General features: G+C 48.1%; 1 protein-coding gene and 2 non-coding genes across 3 annotated transcripts in view; all 3 read right to left on the minus strand.

Moving 5' to 3' along the window:
* The window catches only part of E2F7 (E2F transcription factor 7), a 58,698-nt gene extending 43,173 nt beyond the window's left edge, over positions 1-15,525 (minus strand). Inside the window, exons 1-2 of the mRNA XM_029079253.2 lie at positions 15,390-15,525; positions 13,811-13,903 (exon numbers count right to left, since the gene is read on the minus strand). Of these exons, the coding sequence (XP_028935086.1) occupies positions 13,811-13,903 (93 nt within the window). The 5' untranslated portion in view covers positions 15,390-15,525. The remainder of the gene's footprint in view (positions 1-13,810; positions 13,904-15,389) is intronic.
* Positions 2,907-3,044, minus strand: LOC114816814. Its single transcript, XR_003764621.1, has one exon. It is a non-coding gene; the product is annotated as a small nucleolar RNA SNORA7 (small nucleolar RNA).
* An 8,757-nt stretch (positions 15,526-24,282) lies between the features above and the next one.
* On the minus strand, positions 24,283-24,356 carry TRNAN-GUU. The gene has a single exon. It is a non-coding gene; the product is annotated as a tRNA-Asn (tRNA).
* Positions 24,357-25,032: the final 676 nt, after the last annotated feature.

The raw sequence follows: 25,032 nt of genomic DNA on the forward strand, positions 1-25,032 counted from the left end.
GAGGAAACGACAGATTTTACCAATATTGTAGGGGTTGAACCGGCAAGATTTAGTGATAGATTGAATACGTGGGCTGAGTGAAAGAGAGAAGTTTAAGATAATGCCAAAGTTAGGGGCTTGGGAAACAGGAAGGATAATAGTGGAAGTAGAAGTGGAAGGATAGTAGTCAGAAGAAGGACAGGGTTTGGGTGGGAAAAGAAGGGGTTCTCTTTCTGACTTGCTAAATTTGAGGTGATGGTAGGACAGAGATGTCTTGAAGGCAGGAGGAAATGTGAGACTGCATAGACGGAGAGAGATCAGGGATGGAGATGAAGATTTTGGAATCATCCACACAGGTGGTAGTTGAAGCCATGGGAGGAAATGACTTCTCTAAGGGAGGGAGTGTAAATGCAGAGTAGAAGGGGACCCAAAACTGACTTGCGGGACACCCACAGTTAGGGGGTAGGAGGCAGAGGAGAAGTGGTCAGAGAGATAGGAGGAGAACCAAGAGAGGACAGTGACCATTCAGCCAAGGTTGAATAATGTTTCCAGAGAAGGGGGTGGTTGACAGTGCTGAAGGCAGCTGAGAGACTGAGGAGGATTAGGATGGAGTGGAGGCTGTCGGACTTGGCGAGAAGGAGATCACCAGTGACCTTTGCAAGGGTGGTTTCTGTAGCGTGAAGGGGATGGAAACCAGATTGGAGGGGGTCAAGGAGAGAATTGGAGGAGAGGAATTTGAGACAGCGGGTGTAGAGTCATCTCTCTCATTCCACCCACACAAGCAATGTCACAAAATCCTGTTGGTTCTATCATCTCTGGAACCCTCCCTTTCCTCTCCACTCAAACTTCTGCCACGCCGATCAAAACACTTATTCCTCATCTTGACTACAGCATAGGTCTCCTTCCTCACCTTCTTGCCGCCTGTCTCTGACCTCTCCAATACACACTTCACTCTGATGCCTGGATCATCTTTCTGAAAAACCGCTCCTGCTAAATCCCCCCACTCTTCAATAACCTCCCATTCCCATCCACCTCTGCATTTCCTTATCATTGGTGCTAGGCACCCAGTCACCTTGCTCCCTTGCTCCCCACTACCTTGCTTATCTTGCTTATCTCCTTAGTACGACCCAAACCGAACACTCCACTCCTCTAATGCCAACCTACTCGCTGTACCTAGATCTTGTCCATCTTGATGCCAGCTTCTTGCCCATGTCCTCCCTCCGGCCTGGAACTCCCTCCCAGCTTCCTATCTGAGAGTCCACCACTCTTCCCACCTTCAAAACCCTCCAATAATAACAGCTGAGAGGTCTTCACTGTTTAAGTCCTCATTTCCCCTCCTCTCTGCATCACCCCTGTAACTTGGCTGTGTACCCTCTAAGCATTTTGATACTCATCCCAGCCCCACAGTACTTATGTAAATATCATTATATTCTACTTCTTCCCCATCTGTAATTTATTTTAATCTTTGTCCTCTTCTATAGGTTTTTTTTTAGAAAAGTTGTGTACAATAACTAAAGGGTCAAAAGGTGTTTTCCTGCAAACACCCCTTCTGCTCAGAATCCTCTCTAGCCATTTCAAACACCGGCATCTGCTACATTAGAGTAGGTATGGAAAGAGATGAAGGGCAGTACTACTCTTGAAAAACATTTCTGGAGTTTATTTGTGAGGCCAGAAAAATGGAAGAGCAGGAAATTAGGGATTGGGCAGAAGAAGTGGGGAGTTGGGATGGGGAAGAGAGAAGAGCAGAGAACGAGAGGATGGAAGAGAGGCGAGACAGGAGCAATGGTGGGGCCAAAGGATGCAGGAATTTGGGGAATGGGACAGAGACTGTGTCTGGCCTGATTCACTTGGCACATAGTAAGCACTTACAATAATGGTAATAATAGGTTGATGTTAACGAAAAACAGTTGTCTGCTCTGAGGTGTGGACTACACAGCAAATCTTCTGCAATGCAAGTCCCATGTCACAGGAGAAATGTGTGTAAGCAGGAAATGGTTGGAATTTTGCTCTGGAATGTCTGAAAATGTCCCTGAAGGGTGTATTACCCAGAAAGGTCGCTCCCCACTGCGGCTGTCACTGCTACCTTTCTCTCCCCTGTCCCGATGTGAACCCCCTTAGGCCGGCTCGCTGCTGGGATTCCAGGGAGAAACCATATTCACTGTTGGCACTGGTCGGTACAAAGACAACCGTTTTTTAAAAAGGAAACCCGGGGTGGGAAAAAGCAAGGGTCGGAAAGGGAAATATAAATTGGAGAAGTTGAATAAAGGATAAAGGAGGACAAATTTCACCTTAGTACGAATATAAAGAGAGGAAGGCAGCATTACAAAAGACAAAAGGCGAGAGTAGAATTGCCGATTATAGGGGGAGGGGTGGAGAAGAGAATACAGGAAACTTCAGCAGTGGGAGAGAGTGGAGGCTGGTTGGGAGGAGATAATGGTTGGCAGTGGAAAGAGATGGAAGGGGAGAAAAGTGGGAAGACAGCGCAAAAGTGGGTGGAGGAAATGGATAAGAGACAGGACCACATTTGCTTATGCATACCAAACGGCAAAACACACACACGGAAAAGGCAAAACTAGAGAGAAACTCTGGGACGCTTAGTACAGTGCTATACACATGGTAAGCACTCAATAAATACCATTTCTGCTGCTGCTGATGACTAAGCATTCTGTAAATATCCTCTAGTGTGCACATTCTACTTGGAAAGTTGTTTTATGCTGTTAAGTCGCTTCCTACCCATAGCGATGCCATGGACACATCTCTCCCAGAACACCTCACCTCCATCTGCAATCGTTCAGGTAGTGGATCCATAGAGTTTTCTTGGTAAAAATATAGAAGCGATTTACCGTTGCCTCCTTCCACGCAGTAAATCTGAGTCTCCGCCTTCGACTCCCTCCCATGTCTCTGCTGCCCAGCACAGGTGAGTTTTGACTTGTAGCAGATTGCCTTCTACCCGCTAGCCACTGCCCAAGCTAGGAATGGAATGGATAGGCCTCTTCTTGACTCTCCCTCCCACAGTCGAGACTGGTAGAGTACTGGAAACTCTCCAGATCTTACCCTGAGAGGTGACTTGGGAAGTACCGAATGACAAAACTGTTTGGAGGCCTTTCAGCTATAATTGAGCCCAGAGAAACCGACAAACTCTATAAACCAAATACTTCTGCTGAGAAATCATGTGGTTGAAGCCCTTTCCAAACTGGAACAGTAGTTCATCTCTTTGGGGAAGCCGTCACCCTCTCCCCACTTAAATTCTGAAAATGACCTTGGAGTCACACGGTCTAGCAGCAGAATGAGGACACAGGCCTGTGTAGGCGGAAAAGGCTGAAACTTTCCAGGGATGAGGTGGATCTGCTGATCTCTGTGGGCCTTGGGGTGGACTCAGGCCTCATTAATGGTGCCGACTACAGAAAAGCTAATCTAGTGATGGGCCACAGTCTCCCTGACCCAGAGGCTGGGATTTGGGAATGGGTTTATTGAATATGAAGAATTACCTTCAAATAGGTCAATTAGTCCTTATTACTGTGTCCGGTGGAGAGGGAGGACCATTTTGAGGACAGTGAGAGATGCGGATACCAGAGAAAAATATAGTGATTCAAACATAAAACTCACATGCCTCTTAAGTATTCTACTATTCTCTATTAATATTCCACTATTTCCTCTCTCTCTAGTCTAACATCTGTCTCTCTTTGTAGACCGTAAGCTCCTTGTGGGCAGCGATTACATCTAGCAAACCTGTTGTGCTTTCCCAAGTGCTTAGTACAGTGCTCTGCACAAGGTAATTGCTCAATAAATACCATGGATTGATTAAATTTGTTTTCTACAATTGCATCTTGTAAAAGCAAGGGTTTTTTTTAGCTTAAGCTAAAAAAATGAGTTTGAAGGTTTACTTAATAAGGATACCACTTCCTGTGTTGCCAGCTTTTTGTGGGCATGGACCACAAAAGTTGTTTCAGATGTTGAACTTGCTCCTCAAACCAGTCCTCCCACCTCCAATGATCTAACCATGTGTTTTACTGAGACAACTGAAACCATCAGGCAGGATCTCCCTAAAATCTCCCCTGCTCCTCTCCATTCCTCTCCTCCTCCTACCCTTTCTTCAACTCTCCCATCTTTCCCAACAGTATCTCTAGAGGAGACATGATCCCTCCCGACAAGGATCTTAGCCCAGACGGGAGGACAGACATTAAAACAGGGGAAATGGGAGAGTGAAAAAAAAAAATCTGTCTATAAATGCTGTGCCTGGGAGGTGGGGTGATATCAAGTCCTTAAAGGGTAAAGAGTCAAGTGTATAAGTGATTCAGTAAGGACGGCCAAAAGGGGAAATGAGACCGTGGTCAGGGAAAGTTTACTGGGGAAGATGTGATTTCTGTAGGACTTTAAAGCGAGGAGCTAGGTGGTCTATTGGCTATGATGGGGGAAGGAGTTCCAAGACAGAGGAAGCAAGAGAGCAAGAGGAGATCAAGGAACAGTGAGTGGGTTGGTATTAAAGCAGCAAAGTGTGCATGCCGGTCTGTAGATAAACAAGGTAATTGCTTCTACCAACTCTTATAATATAAGCTTGTCATGGGCAGGGAACATGTCTACTGACTCGGTTATACAGTATTCTCCCAAGCACTTAGTACAATGCTCTGTACATAGCGAGGCTCGATAAATACCACTGATTCACTGAAGGTGGGAGGAGGAGAGTTGATGGACAGCCTTAAAGCCAAGGGAATGGAGTTTCTGTTTGATATTGTTGGTGATGTGCGGTCATAAGATATTTCTGAGGAGTGGGAAAGTCATGGACTGAACATTTATTTACGAAAACGAAGTGAAGTATGAACCAGAGAGGGGAGAGACAGGATGCAGGGAGGAGGTTCATGCAGTAGTCAAGGCAGGATATGATAAGTGGTTGGATCAGTATGGGACCCTTTTCAGTGGTTTACTACAGTGCTCTGCATACAGTAAGTGCTCTATCAATCAACTGATTATTCTCATTATTCTCACCTCACAACCCCAAGAGCTATGATGTAAATACCATACCACAATTAAACCAATAAATGCACCTTGTGGCATAGATTACATTTGAAATGCAGCATCATCAGAGCTGTTTTAATGGGACTAGAGAAAATGAACCCTAAAGTACCTGAAATTCGCCAGATGCTGCTGCCAGGAATTTATTTGCAGCTTGCCATCTGGGTCGGCAAAGAACCCCTTCACGGAAAAGGAAATGGGCACGGTAAGGGAAGTAGTAAAGATCTTGGCATTTCGCCCTCTCCCACCTCCCATTTCAGTTGGTTTTTTCATATCTCATTGGAAAGGTGGGGGCACGTGCAGAATTAGATCAGAAAACTACATTAAGACAATGACCTAATAGTAACACGGTGGGTGACACAAATGGGTCAAAACTGAAGGCTTTTGTGGTATTGTAGGACTATGGTACTTAAGGGCTTGCTATGTGCCACACACTGAACTAAGCACTGGGGAGGGTACACTATAAACCGATCAGACAAGTGCTAAACTAAGCGCTGGGGTAGATATGAGATCAACCGGCTAAGCACCTTCCCCAGATGGGACTCAGTCCATGAGACTGTAAGCTTGTTGTAGGCAAGGAATGTGTCTGTTTACTGTTATACTGTACTCTCCCAAGCTCTTAGAACAGTGCTCTGCCCACGAGTGCTCAATAAATACTATTGAATAAACTAGGACGGAGAATAGGTAATTTCTGTTTTACAGATGAGGAAACTGAAGGAAAGAAAAGTTTAGTGTCTTACCCAAGGTTATACAACAGGAAAGGGGCATAGCCAGGATTAGAACCCAAATTGTCTAACTCCCAGGCCCTCACTCTTCCGACTAGGTAATGCTGCAGATCTCAGAGCCTAGGCTTTTAATCTTCTTTAATCCTTTTTCCTGAGCCCGCCACAAACCTGTTAAAGTGCTTTGATCCACAGGAACAGACCACAGTAATCTAATTGGGGCTGTTGCATTAAGGTGAGAGAAGTGAACTCGTTTCAACAAGTATAAACTTGTCCCAAATCACTTAAAAAAAGTCACTTTGAGAAACGGAAACTAGAACTTGTGATCTCTGACTTTCAGTCTCAGGTCCCATCCAGAAGGCACGCAATTTCTTTCCTCTTTCCACTGAGTCACGCTGCTTCTCAGCGTTGGCAACAGAGCAGCGAAGCGCACGGGCTGGGTTGTAGGAGAGTAGCGAGGTGAGACAGGAGGGGGAAAGGTGACTGAGTGCTTTAAAGCCAGTGGTGAGGAATTTTTGTAGATCTATGGGCAGAGAAGCAGCATGGCTCAGTGGAAAGAGCATGGGCTTTGGAGTCAGAGATCATGGGTTCGAATCCCGGCTCTGCCATTTGTCAGCTGTGTGACTTTGGGCAAGTCACTTAACTTCTCTGTGCCTCAGTTACCTCATCTGTAAAATGGGGATTAAGACTGAGAGCCCCACGTGGGACAACCTGATTCCCTTGTGTCTACCCCAGTGCTTAGAACAGTGCTCTGCACATAGTAAGCGCTTAACAAATACCAACATTATTAACCATTGGAGTTTCTTGAGGAGTGGAAAAACATGTCCTGAATGTATTTGCAGAAAAACTATCTGAGCAGCAAAGTGAAGTACGGACTGGACTGGGGAGAGACAGGAGGCAGGGAGGTCAGCAAGGAGGTTGATAGAGTTATCAAGGTGGGAAAGGATAAGCGACTGTATTAACGTGATAGCAGTTTGGATGGAGAGGAAAGGGCAGATTTTAGCAGTGCTGTGAAGGTGGGACCGACAGGATTTCGTGAAGGATTGAATGTATGTGTTGCCTGAGAGAGAGGAGTCAAGGATAATGCCAAGGTTACGGACGTGAGAGACAGGAAGGATGGTGGTGCCATCTACAGTGATGGGAAAGTCTGGGAGAGGACAGAGTTTGGGAGAGAAGATAAGGAGTTCTGTTTTCTACAAGTTAAGTTTAAGGTGACTGGAGGACAACCAAATAGAGATGTCTTGAAGGTAGGAGGAAATGTGAGACTACAGAAAGGGACACAGATCTGGGCTAGAGATGTAGATTTGCGTATCATCCACCTAAAGGTAGTAGCTGAAGCCACGGGACCGAATGAATCGAGGGAGCTGGTGTAGATGGAGAAAAGAGGGGGCAAGAATACGGGCCTGAGAGTCAGGATCTGGATTCTAATTTCAGCTCTACCACTTGTCTGCTGTGTAACCTTGGGCAAGTCACTTAATTTCTCTGTGCCTCATCTGTACAATAGGGACTAAAGACTGTGAGCCCCATGTGGGTCAAGGGACTGTGTCCAAAATGATTAGCTTAAATCTACCCAGTACTTAGTTCAGTGCCTGGCACACAGTAAGCGATTAACAAATACCATAAAAAAATGGTTTTGAAGGAAGAGCATTGGCTTTGAAGAGGGAGGACATTCTAGACCCAAGGCAGGACATGGGCGAGAGGTCCCCAGAGAGGTAGATGGGATCGAGGAACTGTGAGTAGGTTAGCATTAGAGGAGCAAAGTGTGCGGGCTGGGTTGTCGTAGGAGAACAGGGAGGTAGGGTAGGAGGGACAGAGCTGACTGATGACCTCAAGTCGATGGTAAGGAGTTTCTGTTTGATGAGGCGGTGGATGGACAACTGCTGGAAGTTCTTGAGGAGTGAGGAAACATGGACTGAACGTTTTTGTAGAAAAATGATCTGGACAGCAGGGTGAAGAATGGACTGGAGTCGGGAGACAGGAGGCAGGGAGGTCAGCAAGGAGGGTGATGCAGAAGCAGCGTGGCCTCGTGGATAGAGCCCGGGCCTGGGAGTCAGAAGGACCTGGGTTCTAAGCCTGGCTGCATCATTTGTCTGCTGTGTGACCTTGGGCAAGTAACTTCACTTCTCTGGGCCTCAGTTACCTCATCTGTAAAATGGGGATTAAGAGTGGGAGCCCAGGGTGGGACAGGACCTGTGTCCAACCTGATGAACCTGTATCTAGCCCAGTGCTTAGAACAGTGCTTAACATATATTAAATGCTTAACAAGAGCCATAATTATTACTATTATGATGCAGTAATCAACGTGGAATACGATAAGTGCTTGGATTAACATGGCAGCAATTTAGATGGAGAGGAAAGGGACAATTTTAGTGATATGAAGATTTAACTGACAGGATATGGTGACAGATTGATATGTGGGTTGAATGAGAGAGATGAGTTGAGGATAACGCCACAGTTATGGGCTTGTGAAACAGGGAGGAGGGTAGTGCTTTCTACACTGATGGGAAAGTTAAGGGGAGGGCAAGTCTGGGAGGGAAGATGAGTTTTGTTTTAGACATGTTAAGTTTGAGGTGTCAGCAGGACTTACAAGTTAGAGATGTCCTGAAGGTAGGAGGAAAGGCTAGACTGCAGAGAAGGAGAGCAGGGCTGGAGATATAGATTTGGGAATCAACCACATAGAGATGGTAGTTGAAATCACGGGACAGAAAGAGTTCTCCAAGGGAGTGGGTGTAAATGGAGAAGTGGACTCAGAACTGAACTTTGAGGGACTCCCACAGTTAGGAGGTGGGAGGCAGAGGAGGAGCCTGCAAAAGAGTCTGAGAATGAGCAGCGGGGGAGAGGTGGAGAACCAGGAGAGGACAGTGTCAGTAAAGCCAAGATTCGATATCTACCCCAGATATCCTGACACCCAGTAAGTGTTTAACATTATAATTTAAAAAGTGAAGATGTTAGATTCACAGTAATTTTTCCCTATCCCTCCCCAGATGATGCAGCTCCTCAGCTTTCTCCCAAACAGCCCTGCTCCACTTCATTTTCCCACCACAACTGACACCACCATCCTCCTCTTCTCTTACACCCCCACAATCTTAGCATCACCAACCCTTAGCATTGACTGAGCAGCGACTATGTGCAAAACACTGTATTCTCTCTCACTTCTGTCTTTACCTACCCCGCTCCCCTCGAACTTCCTCACTCCACAAATCTAACAGATCACAGTGCTGCCTGCATTCTAAGCCACATCCTCCAATAAGCCTTCCCCTAGCAGTTCCCAACATCCAGTGTTGTCCAAACCCACCGGGAATCTCCGGAACTCTTACACCATTTTTAGGTAGACCCATTCTGAGCTCTTATGTATAGATGCTATTCAATTGTCCATAAAATTACTTCCTCTGATTACTCCATTTGTAAATATTTTCATGTTTCTCTCCCCCGTTAGAGTGTCAGCTCTTTGGGGGCAGGGAAGGTGTCACTTACTCGTTTTGTACTTCTCAAGTACTAAGTACAGTGGGCTTTCAATACATATTATTGCTATTATTGCTACTATTACTAATATTTTGGAGGGTATAATCAATTGATCAATTGTATTAACTGAATGCTTCCTGGGTGCAGAGCACCGTACTAAGCACTTTGGAGAGTACAGTACGAGTTGGTAGACATTTTCCCTGCCTACAGTGAGCTTATGGCCTAGAAGGGGGGACAGACATTAATTGACCTAAATAATTTATAAGACCATTGACAGACATTATTTAGAGAAGTAGCATGGCCTAGTGTCAAGTGCGCGGACCCGGGAGTCAGAGGACCTGGGCTCTAATCCTGGCTCTGCCACCTGCCTGCTGTGTGACCTGGGGCAAATCACTTAATTTTTCTGCGCCTCAGTCACCTTATCTGCAAAATGGGAATCAATATCAGTTCTCCCTCCAACTTAGATGGTGAGCTCCATGTGGGACAGGGAATGTGTCTGACCTGATTATCTTATACCTTCGCCAGCGCTTAGAACAGGGCTTGACTCATAGCAAGTGCTTAATAAATACCACTAGTATCTAGTATTATTATTATCATCAGTAACCCCTGGCACCTTCCCATCGTGACATCCAGGGGCCCTCCTCCTGACATGTGTTGGGTATGTGAGGCTGTAAGGGATTTAAGCAGCGAGAGTGGGTACCTCTTCTAATTTTCAAAGGGCCTCTTCAGGTTCTTTTTACCAGTGGACTTGTGGGACTGTACTTTTATGTTGCTTTGCATTTTCAGTCTTTCCTTTTTCCCACTGTGCCTCAACAAACTCTACCCCACCTTACTTATTGATTGTGAACCCCTGGAAGGACACGGACCATGCCTAACTCTCTCACCAGCAAATTATTTTTCAGTGCTTAGTACAGGGTTCTGCACCCTGTAAGCACTCAATATTATTATCGCTACAACTATATGATCCTGCCCACAAGAAGCTTAGAATTTAGTGGGGGCAAGACAGACACAACAGATAGGAGAAAGTAATAGAACATATTCACTTGCAAAACTGCTTCACCCGCATACTCCCCCACCGATTTCTGAGGAAGAAATTCAAGATTACTTTGTAAAACAATGACAGCAGGTTGAGCAGGGGTGGTAAGAAGTATGGTCAGAATGTCCAAGTTACAGGCTGGGGTGGGAGCAGGGTCAGACACTGTGGATTGAGGCTTGTGTAGGAAGAGAACTGTGAGGGCCAGGTTTTGGCGGGGGGCGGGTACTGTAATTCACTGAGTGCCTGTTGTATACAGCATCTGGGAGAGGGTGACAGAAGTTGGCTGCAGTAGTCTCAAATGCCCTCTTTCCATTCTCTGCATTCTCCCCTCCTCCTTTTGCCACCCGTTTTCTTATTTCTAGACTTAACTCCCTGGGTAATAGCCTGGCCCCTTTTCTGGGTAGCAAAAGTGGGGCAATTATGTGAGAAATTATGGTAGGAACATAAGCTCCAATGGGGAGTCCCAGGTTGGGGAAAGGAGACGAGCAAGAGGCTGAAAGAAATAAGAATGAGGCACGGTGAGTGGGTTAGGCTAAGAGTTATAAAGAGTGTGAGCTGGGGTATGATGTGAGAAGTGGGTGGATAAGCACGAGGGAGAGAGCTGACTTTCTAAAGTCAACAGTCAGGGGTTTCTGCTTGATGTGGAAAGGACTGGATAACCCCCGGAGGTTGATGAGGAGTGGGAAGCCATATGCACGACATCTTGTTAGAAATGGGATTCTGGAAGCAGAGAAGTGTGGGGATGATGAGAGGAGAGATGGGAGGCAGACAGTAGGCTGTAAGCTTCCTCTAGAATGTAAGTTCATCTCTCTGGACTGTAAGCTTATTGTGGGAAGGGAATGTGTTATGTTGAACTCTCCCAAGCGCTCCACACACAGTAAGCTCTCAATAAATATCATCGACTGACAGAGAGACCAGTGAGGAGGCATGATGCAGTAGTCAAGATGTAATATACTAAGTGCCTGGACCAGTGAGGTGGCCATTTGAATGGAGACGAAAGGGCAGATCCTGGAAATGATGTGGAGGACGAAATGACGGGATTTTGCTAGATGGAATATATGGGTTGAACAAAGCCCTTCTGGAGTCACGTCACCTCTTGCAAGCCTTCCCCCATTCATTTATAAACTCTTCACACATTCACTCTCGCGGCTTCAACTATCATCTCAATGCAGATGACACACAAATCGACATCTCTGCCCCTGTCTTCTCCCCCTCCCTTCAGGCTCGTATCTCCTCCTCCCTCAAGGACGTCTCTACCTGGATGTCTGCCCGCCATCCAACTCAACATGTCCAAAACTGAGCTCCTTATCTTCCTTCCCAAGACCTGCCCCCTTCCTGTCTTCCCTGTCACTGTGGATGGTACGTCCATCCTTCCCGTCTCTCAAGCCCGCAACCTCGGTGTCATCCTTGACTCAGCTCTCTCATTCACCCCACACATCCGATCCGTCACCAAGACCTGCCTGTCTCACCTTTATAATATCGCCAAGATCCGCCCTTTCCTCTCCACCCAAACGGCTACCTTACTGCTACAGGCTCTCGTAATATCCCGGCTAGACTACTGTGTCAGTCTTCTCTCTGATCTCCCTTCCTCCTCTCTCTCCCTGCTCCAGTCTATTCTTCATTCCGCTGCCCGGCTCATCTTCGTGCAAAAACGGTCTGGGCATGTCACTCCTCTTCTTAAAAACCTCCAGTGGTTGCCTATCAACCTCCGCACAAAACAAAAACTTCTCACTCTAGGCTTCAAGGTTCTCCATCGTCTTGCCCCCTCCTACCTCTCCTCCCTTCTCTCTTTCTACTGCCCACCCCACATGCTGCACTCCTCTGCCGCCCACCTCCTCACCATCCCCCGTTCTCGCCTATCCCGCCGTCGACCCCTGGCCCACGTCCTCCCGCTGTCCTGGAATGCCCTCCTTCCTCGCCTCCGCCAAACTAACTCTCTTCCCGTCTTCCCTACTGAGAGCTCACCTCCTCCAAGAGGCCTTCCCAGACTGAGCTTCCCCTTTTCCCTCTGCTCCCTCTCTGCCCCCCCTTCACCTCCCCTCAGCTTAGCCCCCCTCTCCCTTCCCCTCCCCTCAGCACTGTGCTGAGTAATAATATGTTTTTATTACCCTATTTATTTTGTTAATGAGATGTACATCCCCTTGATTCTATTTATTGCTATTGTTTTTGTCTGTCTCCCCCGATTACACTGTAAGCCCTTCAGTGGGCAGGGATTGTCTCTATCTGTTGCCGATTTGTACATTCCAAGCACTTAGTACAGTGCTCTGCACATAGTAAACGCTCAGTAAATACTACTGAATGAATGAATATCTCCTAAGTCCCACATCAACCCTTTCTCACCACCTAAGCACTTTTTCACAAAGTCTTCTTGGACTTGGGTAGATACCTTATATACACTCTATTTCTTCTTCCTGTCTAATTTATCTTGGTGCCTGAATCCCCTACTAGACTGCAAACTCCATGAGACCAGGGTTCACGTCTAGTAATCCTACTAGTATTCTCCCACGTACTTAGTACAATGCTCTGCAACTAGCAAATACTTAGTAATTCACACTGATGAACTCATGCCAGATGTGGTGACCAAATGCCTGAATTAAATATTTCATGAGTGGCCCGTTTATTCACAAAAAGAGGCAAACCACGGGAAAATAACACTAAAATGCAACTTTCCATTACGAGAAACTTTACTGTGAAGCACTTGGAAAATATAATTGAGTTGGTAATTCTTCAGATCCTTATCTCCTCATTGAGCCAGCACTATTATTGTCCCGCAAAGTTCTTTGCATACTATTGTTGCCCAGTTCCCACCAAAACCTGGAACTAAAGGCAAAGTAGCATTGTTATTCCCAGCCTTAATGGTGGTTCTGGGAGACCCAGTGAAATTAAAATACTTATCCACAGTTAGGAAGTATCTGGACCTTTACAAGTGCTTAGTAGCCCAGTGCTCTGCACACAGTAAGCGCTCAATAAATGCGATTGCATGAATGAATGACCTGGACTAGAACTCCAGCCTATTTCTAAAAACCCAGCTCTCCAGACTCTGTCTCTACCTAAAATAGCGAGTTCATTCACCCCCTAATTCACTGGTACAATTTCTTTGATGAGGATCTGCACAGACGCAAACTTCGGGACAGCTAATCGGTACTATAATGAATGTCTCCAGGAATTGAGTTAATCACAATTCAAAGCATGATGAAGCTCCCCCAAATCAGGATCATTGAAAATTCATATTCTCCCAAATCATCCGGTTAATACCGTTTTTCAGTAAATCATTGCTCCAGTAGGGCTGGGTTAGAAAGATACCTTATATCTAGCACAGCCTTCCTGGTCAGAACAGTCCCCCTTTCCAAAAGGCATGTTCATGTAAAGAAAAAAAAGAAAAGGTGAACTCCCCAGGATTTGAACTCCTTACTTTTTTTGTTTTTCAATCATGGGCTTTGTTATTTTCGATCTCACCCCCCTAGATACAAATCGGTCAGCATCCCCGTCGATTATAAAATGGGCCGAACAGCCAGCCGATGATGCCTGCTTCGACAATAACACTCTCAAAATAGATGCGAAACCGCAAAATCGAGCACGATCAATTTGGGGTAGAAATTACCTTTTGGGCACTTTCTCCATCTTCGGCGGGGAAATTGAACCTGGACTGCCAAGGGCCGATCAGGTCTTTGAGTGTTAAGCAGTTTACCTCCATCTGCAAGGAGAATGGGAAGAAGAAAGGAGAAGGAAGAGGGAAGAGGAGGAGGAAGAGGAGAAGGAGAAGAGGGAAGAGGAGGAGAAGAAGAAGAGGGAAGAGGAGAAAGGGGAGAAGAGGGAGGAGGAGGAGGAAGAGGAGGAGAAGGAGAAAGAAGAGGGAAAGAGAAGGAAGAGGAAGAGAAGAAGGAGAAGGAGAAGAGGGAAGAGGAGGAGGAAAAGAAGGAAGAGGAGAAGGAGGAAAAGGAACAGGAGGAAGAGGAGAAGGAGGAGAAGGAAGAGGAGGAAGAGGAGGAGGAGAAGAGGGAAGAGGAGGAGGAGAAGGAGAAGAAGGAAGAAGGAAGAGGAGGAGAAGAGGGAAGAGGAGGAGAAGAGGGAAGAGGAGGAGAAGAGGGAAGAGGAGGAGAAGGAAGAGGGAAGAGGAGGAGGAGGAGAAGAGGGAAGAGGAGGAGGAGAAGGAAGAGGGAAGAGGAGGAGAAGGAAGAGGGAAGAGGAGGAGGAGAAGAGGGAAGAGGAGGAGGAGAAGAGGGAAGAGGAGGAGGAGAAGAAAGAAGAAGGAAGAGGGAAGAGGAGGAAGAGGAGGAAGAGGGAAGGGGAGGAGAAGGAAAAAGGAAGAGGGAAGAGGAGGAGAAGGAGAAAAAGGACGAGGGAAGAGGAGGAAGAGGAGAAGAAGGAAGAGGGAAGAGGAGGAGGAGGAGGAGAAGAAGAAGGAAGAGGGAAGAGGAGGAGGAAGAGGAGAAGAAGAGGGAAGAGGAGAAGGAAGAGGGAGGAGAAGAACAACAACAAGTTGGCTGGAGGGCAGAGGCCAGTGTTATTTTGGAAGGGGGTGGCCCGCGGTCCCGCGTGTCCCCCCAACCCTGCAACCCCTGTGACCTTCACATGCCAAAGTCTAAAAAAGCAAAGGGGCTGCGGGGCTAAAACACCCCCAAAGCAAGGCAGGCTAGGAAGGGGATCCGGGGAGGAGACGGGGTGGGTGGGTGGGAGGCGTTTCTGTAGCGAGCGCCGAGGTCAGGGGCGCCGCCGAGCTCGGGAGCCCGTCGCTGGGCGGGGACGGTCCCAGTCGGCCGCCCAATTGTCCCTTCCCAGCGCTGGGCCCGGGGCTCTGCGCACAGTAAGCGCTCCACAAAGACGAATGGATGCAGGAGACTGGGCCAAGCACAGGTCGAAAAACAAACAAACAAACAAGGGGGAGGAAAACCGACTCTCTCCCCGGCCGTTCCTTTTGGCGCAAATAATGCGGGGGCGGGGGGCGGGGGGGATGCCGGTTGTCAGGGGTGTCGCAGGGGCGGGGTGGGGACCCCGCTCGGCAGCGGCAGGGAGCGTACTGGACGCCTCCGCGGGGCTGCTTGGGGGACCCCCAGAGCCAACCTTTTTTTTTTTTTTTTAATTTTCGGGAGGTGGGGGCGCACCTCGGCTGCCGGGCAGTCCCCACCGGGGTCCGTCCGGCCCACCGGCTTTTCCCAGCCCTCCCCCCGTGGGCGCCTTACCCCTGCAGCGGCCGCGGGCAGGAGGGTCTGGAGGCCCCGCGCCGGAGGGAAGGAGGGAAGGAGGGAGGGAAGGAGGGCGGACGAGGGAACGGGACGCCGCCGTCCCCGCTGCCGCCCGGAGCCCGGTGGCGGCCGAGCTTCTGGCGCCCAGCGCCCCGAGGCGGGGGATCCGGCCAATGGGGAGCGTCCGCCGGGGGCCCCGCGGCCAATGGGGGGCGTCCGCCGGGGACCGCGCGGCCAATGGGCAGCGTCCGCCGGGGAGCCCCGCGCCCAATGGGAAGCGTCCGGCCGGAGGCTCCTGCGGCCAATGGGGAGCGTCCGGTCGGGGGCTCTGCGGCCAATGGGGAGCGCCCGGCGGGGCCCCCGCGGCCAATCCCGACGGGCGGCCCGGCCCGGCCCGCCCATCCCCCGCGCTCCCCACCCCCGCTTGGAATGTTGGCGCTCGGCTCGGCGCGCTCCGACCCCGCCGCCCGCCCAAATGCGGCCGCCGGCGCGCGCCGGCCCCGGCCACGCCCCCCAGGCCACGCCCCCCAGGCCACGCCCCCGCCCGGTTACCCGGGCAACCGCGGAGGGGGCGGGGGAGGGGCCCGCGCAACCTGCCTTATCCACTTAACGCTCGGGACGCTGCTTCTGTTTCCTCCATTCATTCATTCATTCATTCATTCATTCATTCATTCATTCATGCATTCATTCATGCATTCAATAGTATTTATTGAGCGCTTACTATGTGCAGAGCACTGTACTAAGCGCCTGGGATGAACAAGTCAGCAACAGATAGAGGCAGTCCCTGCCGTTTGACGGGCTTACGGTCTAATCGGGGGAGGCGGACAGACAAGAACAATGGCAATAAATAGAGTCGAGGGGAAGAACATCTCGTAAAAACAATGGCAACTAAATAGAATCGAGGCGATGTACAATTCATTAACAAAATAAATAGGGTAACGAAAATATAGACAGTTGAGCGGACGAGTACAGTGCTGTGGGGATGGGAAGGGAGAGGTGGAGGAGCAGAGGGAAAAGGGGAAAATGAGGCTTTAGCTGCGGAGAGGTAAAGGGGGGATGGCAGAGGGAGGAGAGGGGGAAGAGGAGCTCAGTCTGGGAACGCCTCTTGGAGGAGGTGAGTTTTAAGTAGGGTTTTGAAGAGGGAAAGAGAATCAGTTTGGCGGAGGTGAGGAGGGAGGGCGTTCCAGGACCGCGGGAGGACGTGACCCAGGGGTCGACAGCGGGATAGGCGAGACCGAGGGACGGTGAGGAGGTGGGCGGCAGAGGAGCGGAGCGTGCGGGGTGGGCGGTAGAAAGAGAGAAGGGAGGAGAGGTAGGAAGGGGCAAGGTGATGGAGAGCCTCGAAGCCTAGAGTGAGGAGTTTTTGTTTGGAGCGGAGGTCGATAGGCAACCACTGGAGTTGTTTAAGAAGGGGAGTGACATGCCCGCATCGTTTCTGCAGGAAGATGAGCCGGGCAGCGGAGTGAAGAATAGACCGGAGCGGGGCGAGAGAGGAGGAAGGGAGGTCAGAGAGAAGGCTGACACAGTAGTCTAGCCGGGATATAACGAGAGCCCGTAACAGTAAGGTAGCCATTTGGGTGGAGAGGAAAGGGCGGATCTTGGCGATATTGTAGAGGTGAAACCGGCAGGTCTCGGTAACGGATAGGATGTGTGGGGTGAACGAGAGGGACGAGTCAAGGATGACACCGAGATTGCGGGCCTGCGGGACGGGAAGGATGGTCGTGCCATCCACGGTGATGGAGAAGTCTGGGAGAGGACCGGGTTTGGGAGGGAAGATGAGGAGCTCAGTCTTGCTCATGTTGAGTTTTATTCATGCATGCATGCATGCATGCATTCATTCGGTAGTATTTATACAGCGCTGACTGCGTGCAGAGCACTGTACTAAGCGCTTGGGAGAGTACTCAGCGTGGCTCAGTGGAAAGAGCCCAGGCTTGGGAGTCAGAGGTCATGGGTTCGAATTCCGCCTCTGCCACTTGTCAGCTGTGTGACTGTGGGCAAGTGACAACTTCTCTGTGCCTCAGTTACCTCATCTGTAAAATGGGGATTAACTGTGAGCCTCACGTGGGACAACCTGATGACCCTGTATCTTCCCCGGCGCTTAGAACAGTGTTCTGCACATAGTAAGTGCTTAACAAATACCAACATTATTATTATTACTCTACACCAACAAGCCTCCTCTCTGCTCCCCTTTCCTCCTGTCTCTCCCTGCTCCAGTCTATTCTTCATTCCGCTGCCCAGGGCTTAACAAATACCAACATCATCATCATCATCATCATCTGCCTGCAGAAACGCTATGGGTAGAGAAGCAGCGTGGCTCAGTGGAAAGAGCCCGGACTGGGGAGTGAGAGGTCACGGGTTCTAATCCTGACCTCGCCACTTGTCAACTGTGTGACTGTGGGCAAGTCACTTCACTTCTCTGGGCCTCAGTTCCCTCATCTGTAAAATGGGGAGTAACTATGAGTCTCACGTGGGACAACCTGATTACTCTGTATCTCCCCCATCGCTTAGAACAGTGCTCTGCACATAGTAAGTGTTTAAATGCCAACATAATTATTATTATTATTACTATGTCACTCTCCTCCTTAAAAACCTCCAGTGGTTGCCCATCAACCTCTGCATGAAACAAAAACTTCTCATTCTAGGCTATAAGGCTCTCCATCACCTTGCCCCCTCCTACCTCTCCTCCCTTCTCTCTTTCTACTCCCCACCCCGCACGCTCCGCTCCTCTGCCGCCCACCTCCTCACCGTCCCCCGTTCTCGCCTATCCCGCCATCGACCCCTGGCCCACGTCCTCCCGCTGTCCTGGAATGCCCTCCTTCCTCACCTCCACCAAACTAACTCTCTTCCCCTCTTCAAAGCCTTACTGAGAGCTCACCTCCTTCAAGAGGCCTTCCCAGACTTGAACCCCCCTTTCCCTCTGCTCTCTCCCCCTTCCCCTCCCCTCAGCCCTATCCTCAGTTGTATATATTATTTATTACCCTATTTATTTTGTTAATGAGGTGTACATCCCCTTGATTCTATTTATCTTGATGTTGTTGTCTTGTTTTTGCTTTGTTCTCTTTGGCTCTCCTGTCTTTCTCCCCCGTTTAGATTGTGAGCCCATCATGGGGCAGGGATTGTCTCTATCTGTTGCCGAATTGTACATTCCAAGCGCTTAGTACAGTGCTCTGCACAGAGTAAGCGCTCAATAAATACTATTGAATGAATGAACGAGCAGTCACATTCCTCGCCCGCAACGAGCTCCCCGTTGGGGAGGGCGGACGAGGGGAGACAGACTTCTACTTTCCATCACTCAACCGTTCAATCGCATGGATGGAGCTCCGACCGTGTGCTGAGCGCTTAGGAGAGTACAAGGCAACAAGAAACAGATACATTCCCCACCCTCATTGAGCTTTTGACCCTTTGATCGCATTGATGGAGCTCCAACCGGGTGCAGAGCACTACACTAAGCACCCGGGAGTGTGCGGTGCAACAACCAACAGACACATTCCCTGCCCACGACGACCTTTCGACCATGCAGTCGCATTGATTGAGCTCATACCGTGTGCTAAGCGCTTGTGGGAGGACGGTACAACAATAAACAGACACATTCCCTTCCCACAACGACCGTTCAGTCCTATTGATTGAACTCATACCGTGTGCAGAGCACTGTACTTGGTGCTTGGGAGAGTACAGTCAGAGATATTGGGTTCTAAACCCGGCCCTGCCAGAGGTATGATGTGTGACGTTGGGCAAGTCACATAACTTCTCTGCGCCTCAGTTACCTCATTTGTAAAATGGGGATCAATTGTGAGGGACAAGGACTGTGTCCAACTTGATTGCGTTGTATCTACCCCAGTGCTTAGAACAGTGCATGGCACATAAGTGCTTAATACCACAATTACTATTACTTATAAACAGACACATTCCCTGCCCACTCAAGCCACGCGCAGAACACTGTACTACGCACTTGGGAGAGTACGGTGCAACAGTAAACAGACACAATCCCTGTCCACAACAAGCTCCTCCCCACCGACAACCTCCCTGGATGCAGAATTGCCCGGACATGTTCAGGCAAACTTTTCCAAACAGAAGCAGGGGAATAAGCCCTAGTTACCATTATATCCGGGGAGCAGATGGCAAGCCAGTTCGTTTTAAGAGGCCCGCCCACTGCCAAGAAAGTGTGGTTCTGTTCTCTAAAGCACCTAATAATGGCAGGTGTACATCGTTTTGATTTGCATAGGCAGCGTTCTTATGAAAGGACAATGCTCGGAAGATGTTGAATTACAATCCAGTCAACTTGGATCCTAGGAAAGTGTTTTATCCGGTATCATTTCCTTCCCAGAAATGTGAAAGTAACTAATACTTTAACAATAATGCCAATAAATGAATAATAACGGCACTTGTTAAGCACTGACTGTGTGCTAAGCACTGTTCTAAGCGCCGACGTCTTCCTCACATGCCTTTGAGTCATTTCTGAATCAAGCAGCGTTGCTCAGTGGAAAGAGCACGGGCTTGGGAGTCAGAGGTCATGGGTTCGAATTCCCGACTCTGCCACTTGTCAGCTGTGTGACTGTGGGCGAATCACTTCACTTCTCTGGGCCTCAGTAACCTCATCTGTAAAATGGGGATGAAGACTGTGAGCCTCATGTGGGACAACCTGATTACTCTGTATCTCCCCCAGCGCTTAGAACAGTGCTCTGCACATAGTAAGCGCTTAACAAATACCAACATTATTATCCACCTTTGATTCATTCTCATGCCGCTGCTGCCCAGCCCAGGTGAATCAACCTTGTCTGACACTTCGGCTTAGGCCTTTCCATTATGGGTAACCCTGACGAGAGAGCATCTCTCGATGGCATAGCTCTAAGCTTCATTGGCATCTGCAAGCTTTCCTGCCATGGTGAGATGTTAATTCTTTAGGAGAATCAATGCTGTGGTAGGCACAAGTTAATCAGGTTGACCACAGTCCCTGTTCCACATGGGGCTCACGGTACCCATTTTACAGATGAGGGAACTGAGGCACAGAGAAGTGAAGTGATTTGCCCAGTGCCACCCAGCAGATGTGGCAGAGCTGGGATTAGAACCCAAGCCACTCAAGAGAAGGGAAGGAAGCTTCTCCAGCAACATGAACTTCATTTATCTATCTGTTAATCAGAGGAATTTCCTTCAAGACTACCCCCCACCCCACCCCCCACCCTCCAAACCTGCCAGACTATGAGCCCATTGTGGGCAGGTATTGCCACTCTTTATTGGTTTATTGTTTTATTGTACTTTCCCAAGAGCTTAGTACAGTGCATTGCACAAAGTAAGCGCTTAGTACGTATGATTGAATGAATGAATGAAGGGCTTACCACTTGTTGAGCACTGTCCTAAACGCTTGGGAGACTAAAATACAATGGAATTTGGAGGCTTGATCACTGCCCTCAAGGAGCTTACATCTAAAGGGGGAAACGGATGTTAAAATAAAATGCACATGGGGTGCGGCAAAATATAAGGGCTTGGGAGTCAGAAGCCATGGGTTCGAATCCCGGCTCTGCCCCTTGTCAGCTGTGTGACTGGGGGCAAGTCACTTCACTTCTCTGTGCCTGTGACCTCATCTGTAAAATGGGGATTAACTGTGAGCCTCACGTGGGACAACCTGATTACCCTGTATCTACCTAAGTGCTTAGAACAGTGCTCTGCACATAGTAAACGCTTAACAAATACAAACATTATTATTATTATTACATTCTGTGGGGCGATCAATTGCCCTAGTCAGTCAATTAGTCATTTTTATTGAGCACTTGCTATGTACAGAGAGCACTGTACTAAGCACCTGAGAGAGTATTATTGTTGTTGTCTTATGCTGTCGAGTAGTGTCCAACCCATAGTGACGCCATAGACACATCTCTCCCAGAATGCCCCCCTTCCATCTGCAGTCGTTCCGGTAGTGGATCCATAGAGTTTTCTTGGTCAAAATATGGAAGTGATTTATCATTTCCTCCTTCCGCACAGGAAACGAGTCACTGCTCTTGTGTCTCTCCCATGCTGCTACTGCCCAGCACAGGTGGGTTTTGACTCATAGAAGATTGCCTTCCACTCGCTAGTCACTGCCCAAGCTAGGAATGGAATGGGTATGCCTCTGCTTGACTCTCCCTCCTGTAGTCGTGACTGGTAGAGTACTGGAAACTCTCCACGTTTGACTCTGAGAGGGGTGGGAGAGTATAATGTGACAATAAGTAGACACATTCCGCGCCCACAGTGAGAACTTGGCCACCGGTGACCCGCCACGATACCAGACACTGTTTTGTTGTCTCCCCCTTTTAGACTGTGAACCCGTTGTTGGGCAGGGATTGTCTCTATCTGTTGCCCAATTGTACATTCCAAGCGCATAGTTCAATGCTCTGCACACAGTAAGTGCTCAGTAAATATGATTGAATGAATAAATGAATGAATAAGTGCTTAACAAACACCATTATTATTATTATTCTGGGTGGAGAAGCCTAGTGGAAAAAGCACGGACCTTGGAGTTAGAGGACCTGGGATCTAATTCTGGCTCTGCCAATTGCTTGCTGTGTGACTGAGAGAGTCATTTGCTTTCTCTCTGCCTCAGGTTCCTTAACTGTGCAGTGGGGTTTCAATACCTGTTCTCCCTCCCACTTAGACTGTGAGTCCCATGCGGTGCAGGGACTGTGTCCGATTCAATTTGACTTGTACCTATCCCAGCACTTAGTACAGTGTTTGACACATAGAAAGTGCTAAACAAATACCATAAAAAAGTATCTTCTAACTCTGTTATATTGCACTCTCCCAAGAGCCTAGTATGGTGCTGTGCACACAGTAAGCACTCAACGAATGTGATTGATTGATTACAACGAAATTAGTAAGCACAATTCCCGCCCTCAAGAATTGCACTGAGTGACTGATTACATTCTAATGAGAACCAGACACATCGTCACTTTATTTGCATGCTCCATACTATGATTATGAATATCGGTAGCAATCTATTTCTTCAGAGCACATTCATAAAGTCACCCAGCACCTCTGTAGAGCCGTCGGTTGCGTTGGCTAACGGTTTTGAAGGATTTCTAATACCCGAACAGGGTGGAATTCAGTGACGCTCCAGAAAACCAGACCCTGAAACACGTGACTTTACTCAATGTCACTAATCTCCCAGGTAGCCTTTGTACACGTGTCTAGGATGGTCGGTTGCCATGTTTGACAACAGTTGCGTTTTTCTGCTGGTCTGCCACCCCCCTCCCCCGTAGAGTAACTTGATGACATTACTTTGATTGTCATTTTTGCGGCGGTTCACCCATTTCGGTCTGCACCTAGAACGTTTCTCTGGGGAAATGACCATTCCAATCACTCCAGAGACATTGTGTCCCCCTGAAAGTTTCCATATCCACGTTGGGGCATTCAGCAGCTGGAGCGGCTGCAGAGGGACACTCACTGGAAATTAAAATAAATGGGTGCAGTTCCAAAGCCCTACGGAGGCAGAGGGCAGTCCAGCTGAAAAACGCATCTGTTGTCAAACATGGCAACTGACCATCCTAAACACGAGTACAAAGGCTACCTTGGAGATTAGCGGCAATCTAGACTAACCAAGTGTGTGCTTTCTAGCAGTGTGACTCAGTGGAAAGAGCCCGGGCTTGGGAGTCAGAGGTCATGGGTTCTAATTCCGACTTCGCGGCTATCAGCTGTGTGACCTTGGGCAAGTCACAACTTCTCTGGGCCTCAGTTACCTCATCTGTAAAATGGGGATGAAGACTGTGAGCCCTACATGGGACGACCTGATTATCTTGTATCTACTCTGTGCTTAGAACAGTGCTTGGCACATAGTAAGCACTTAACAAATACCAACATTATTATGATTATTAAAACCATATTTAGGCTGTTTTCGCTGTAATTAGTGGGTCAATAATTTACCTCTTTACCTCTTCTACCTTTTTCCCCCTAGGGGAAAAAGAAGTTGGTAGCTTTTTAGAAGAAAGTTAAAATGGTAATTAAGGCAGGTTCTAGGTATTGCTTCTCAGAGCAAAAAAAAAAAGAGTAATTACTGATATTCTAAATTGTTTATGTCATTTACATTTTTGAAGTTCACATATTCCATTATCTTATTTTGAGCAATATGAACGGTTTTGCTCCTTTATATCGATGTGGGACAACTTTGTTTTTGGTTATAGCAGACTTTCATATGGACAGAGTCAAATGCAGAATTCTACTTGCTAAAACCCGGAGTTCTCAGGTAGAAGCTGGAGTTCCTGAACCAATTAGGTGAAATTCTGTTCTCATTTGATAGTATTCATTTGAGCAGTAGTTGACATCGTATCAGAATTTAATCAAGGACGATCTCATGGGATATCTGAGTTGATTATTTATCGGGCAGGATTTTGATAGAAGAGAGTGGGAAATGAGACATGGGTAGAATAACTTGCTTGACCTGGTAACAAGTTTTATTTTTAATTCTCAGATCCTAGTTACATAAGGTGATTGTCTGCTTCTCTTTCATTAGAATGGGCACTATTATTGGGGTCCTCTAACACCATCTGAAAAATGGTCAGGGAGTCTCCTCAAAGTCCCACTTTTGGTTGGGTGGATGGTGGAATTATGGTGGTAAAAAAAAATCAATCGAATGTAATCAGTTGTAATAATAATAATAATAATGTTGGTATTTATTAAGCGCTTACTATGTGCCAAGCACTGTTCTAAGCGCTGGGGTAGACACAGGGGAATCGGGTTGTCCCACGTGGGGCTCACAGTCTTAATCCCCATTTTACAGATGAGGGAACTGAGGCACAGAGAAGTTAAGTGACTTGCCCACAGTCACACAGCCGACAAGTGGCAGAGCTGGGATTCGAACTCATGAGCCCTGACTCCAAAGCCCGTGCTCTTTCCACTGAGCCACGCTGCTTCTCTATAATAAATTCGTCCCTGGGTGGGCTTGAACCACCAACCTTTCGGTTAACAGCCGAACGCGCTAACCGATTGCGCCACAGAGACACGCAAGTTGTATTTAATGAGCACTTATTGTGTGCAGAGTACTGTACTAGGCAATTGGGAGAATACATTAGAACAATAAAACAGACATTCCCAACCACAATGAGAAGGGCATTAATATAAATCAATAAATTACAGATATGTACATAAGTTCTGGGGGGCTGCAGAAGTGAATAAAGGGAGCAAGTCAGGGTGACACAGTAGGACAGAAGGAAGTGGAAGAAAAAGAATAGAAGACTTAGTCAATACCTGTTCTCGACTGTAAGCTTCATGTGGGTAGGGAATGTGTCTGTTTATTGTTATATTATACTCTCCCAAGGACTGAGTACAGTGCTCTGCACATAGTAAGTGCTGAATAAATATGATTGACTGACTGACAGGAGAGGTGCCTTCAATAAGGCTACGACTGGAGCAGGAGAGTGATTGTCTCTCAGATATGAAGAGAGAGGGCTTTGGAGGCCAGAGGCAGGAGGGTGAAATGAGATCGGTAGCGAGATTGGTGAGACTGAGGTACACTGTAGGTTGGAATTAAAGGAGTGAAGTGTGTAGGCTGGGTTGTAGTTGAGAGTAGCGAGGTGAGGTCGGAGGGGGGAAGGTGTTTGAGTGCTTTAGAGCTGGTAGTAAAGACTTTCTGTTTGATGTAAAGAAGCAGATAAGCAGTGTGGCTCATGGAAAGAGC

Source organism: Ornithorhynchus anatinus, chromosome 14 (genome assembly GCF_004115215.2).
Source record: "Ornithorhynchus anatinus isolate Pmale09 chromosome 14, mOrnAna1.pri.v4, whole genome shotgun sequence".
NCBI lineage: Eukaryota > Metazoa > Chordata > Mammalia > Monotremata > Ornithorhynchidae > Ornithorhynchus > Ornithorhynchus anatinus.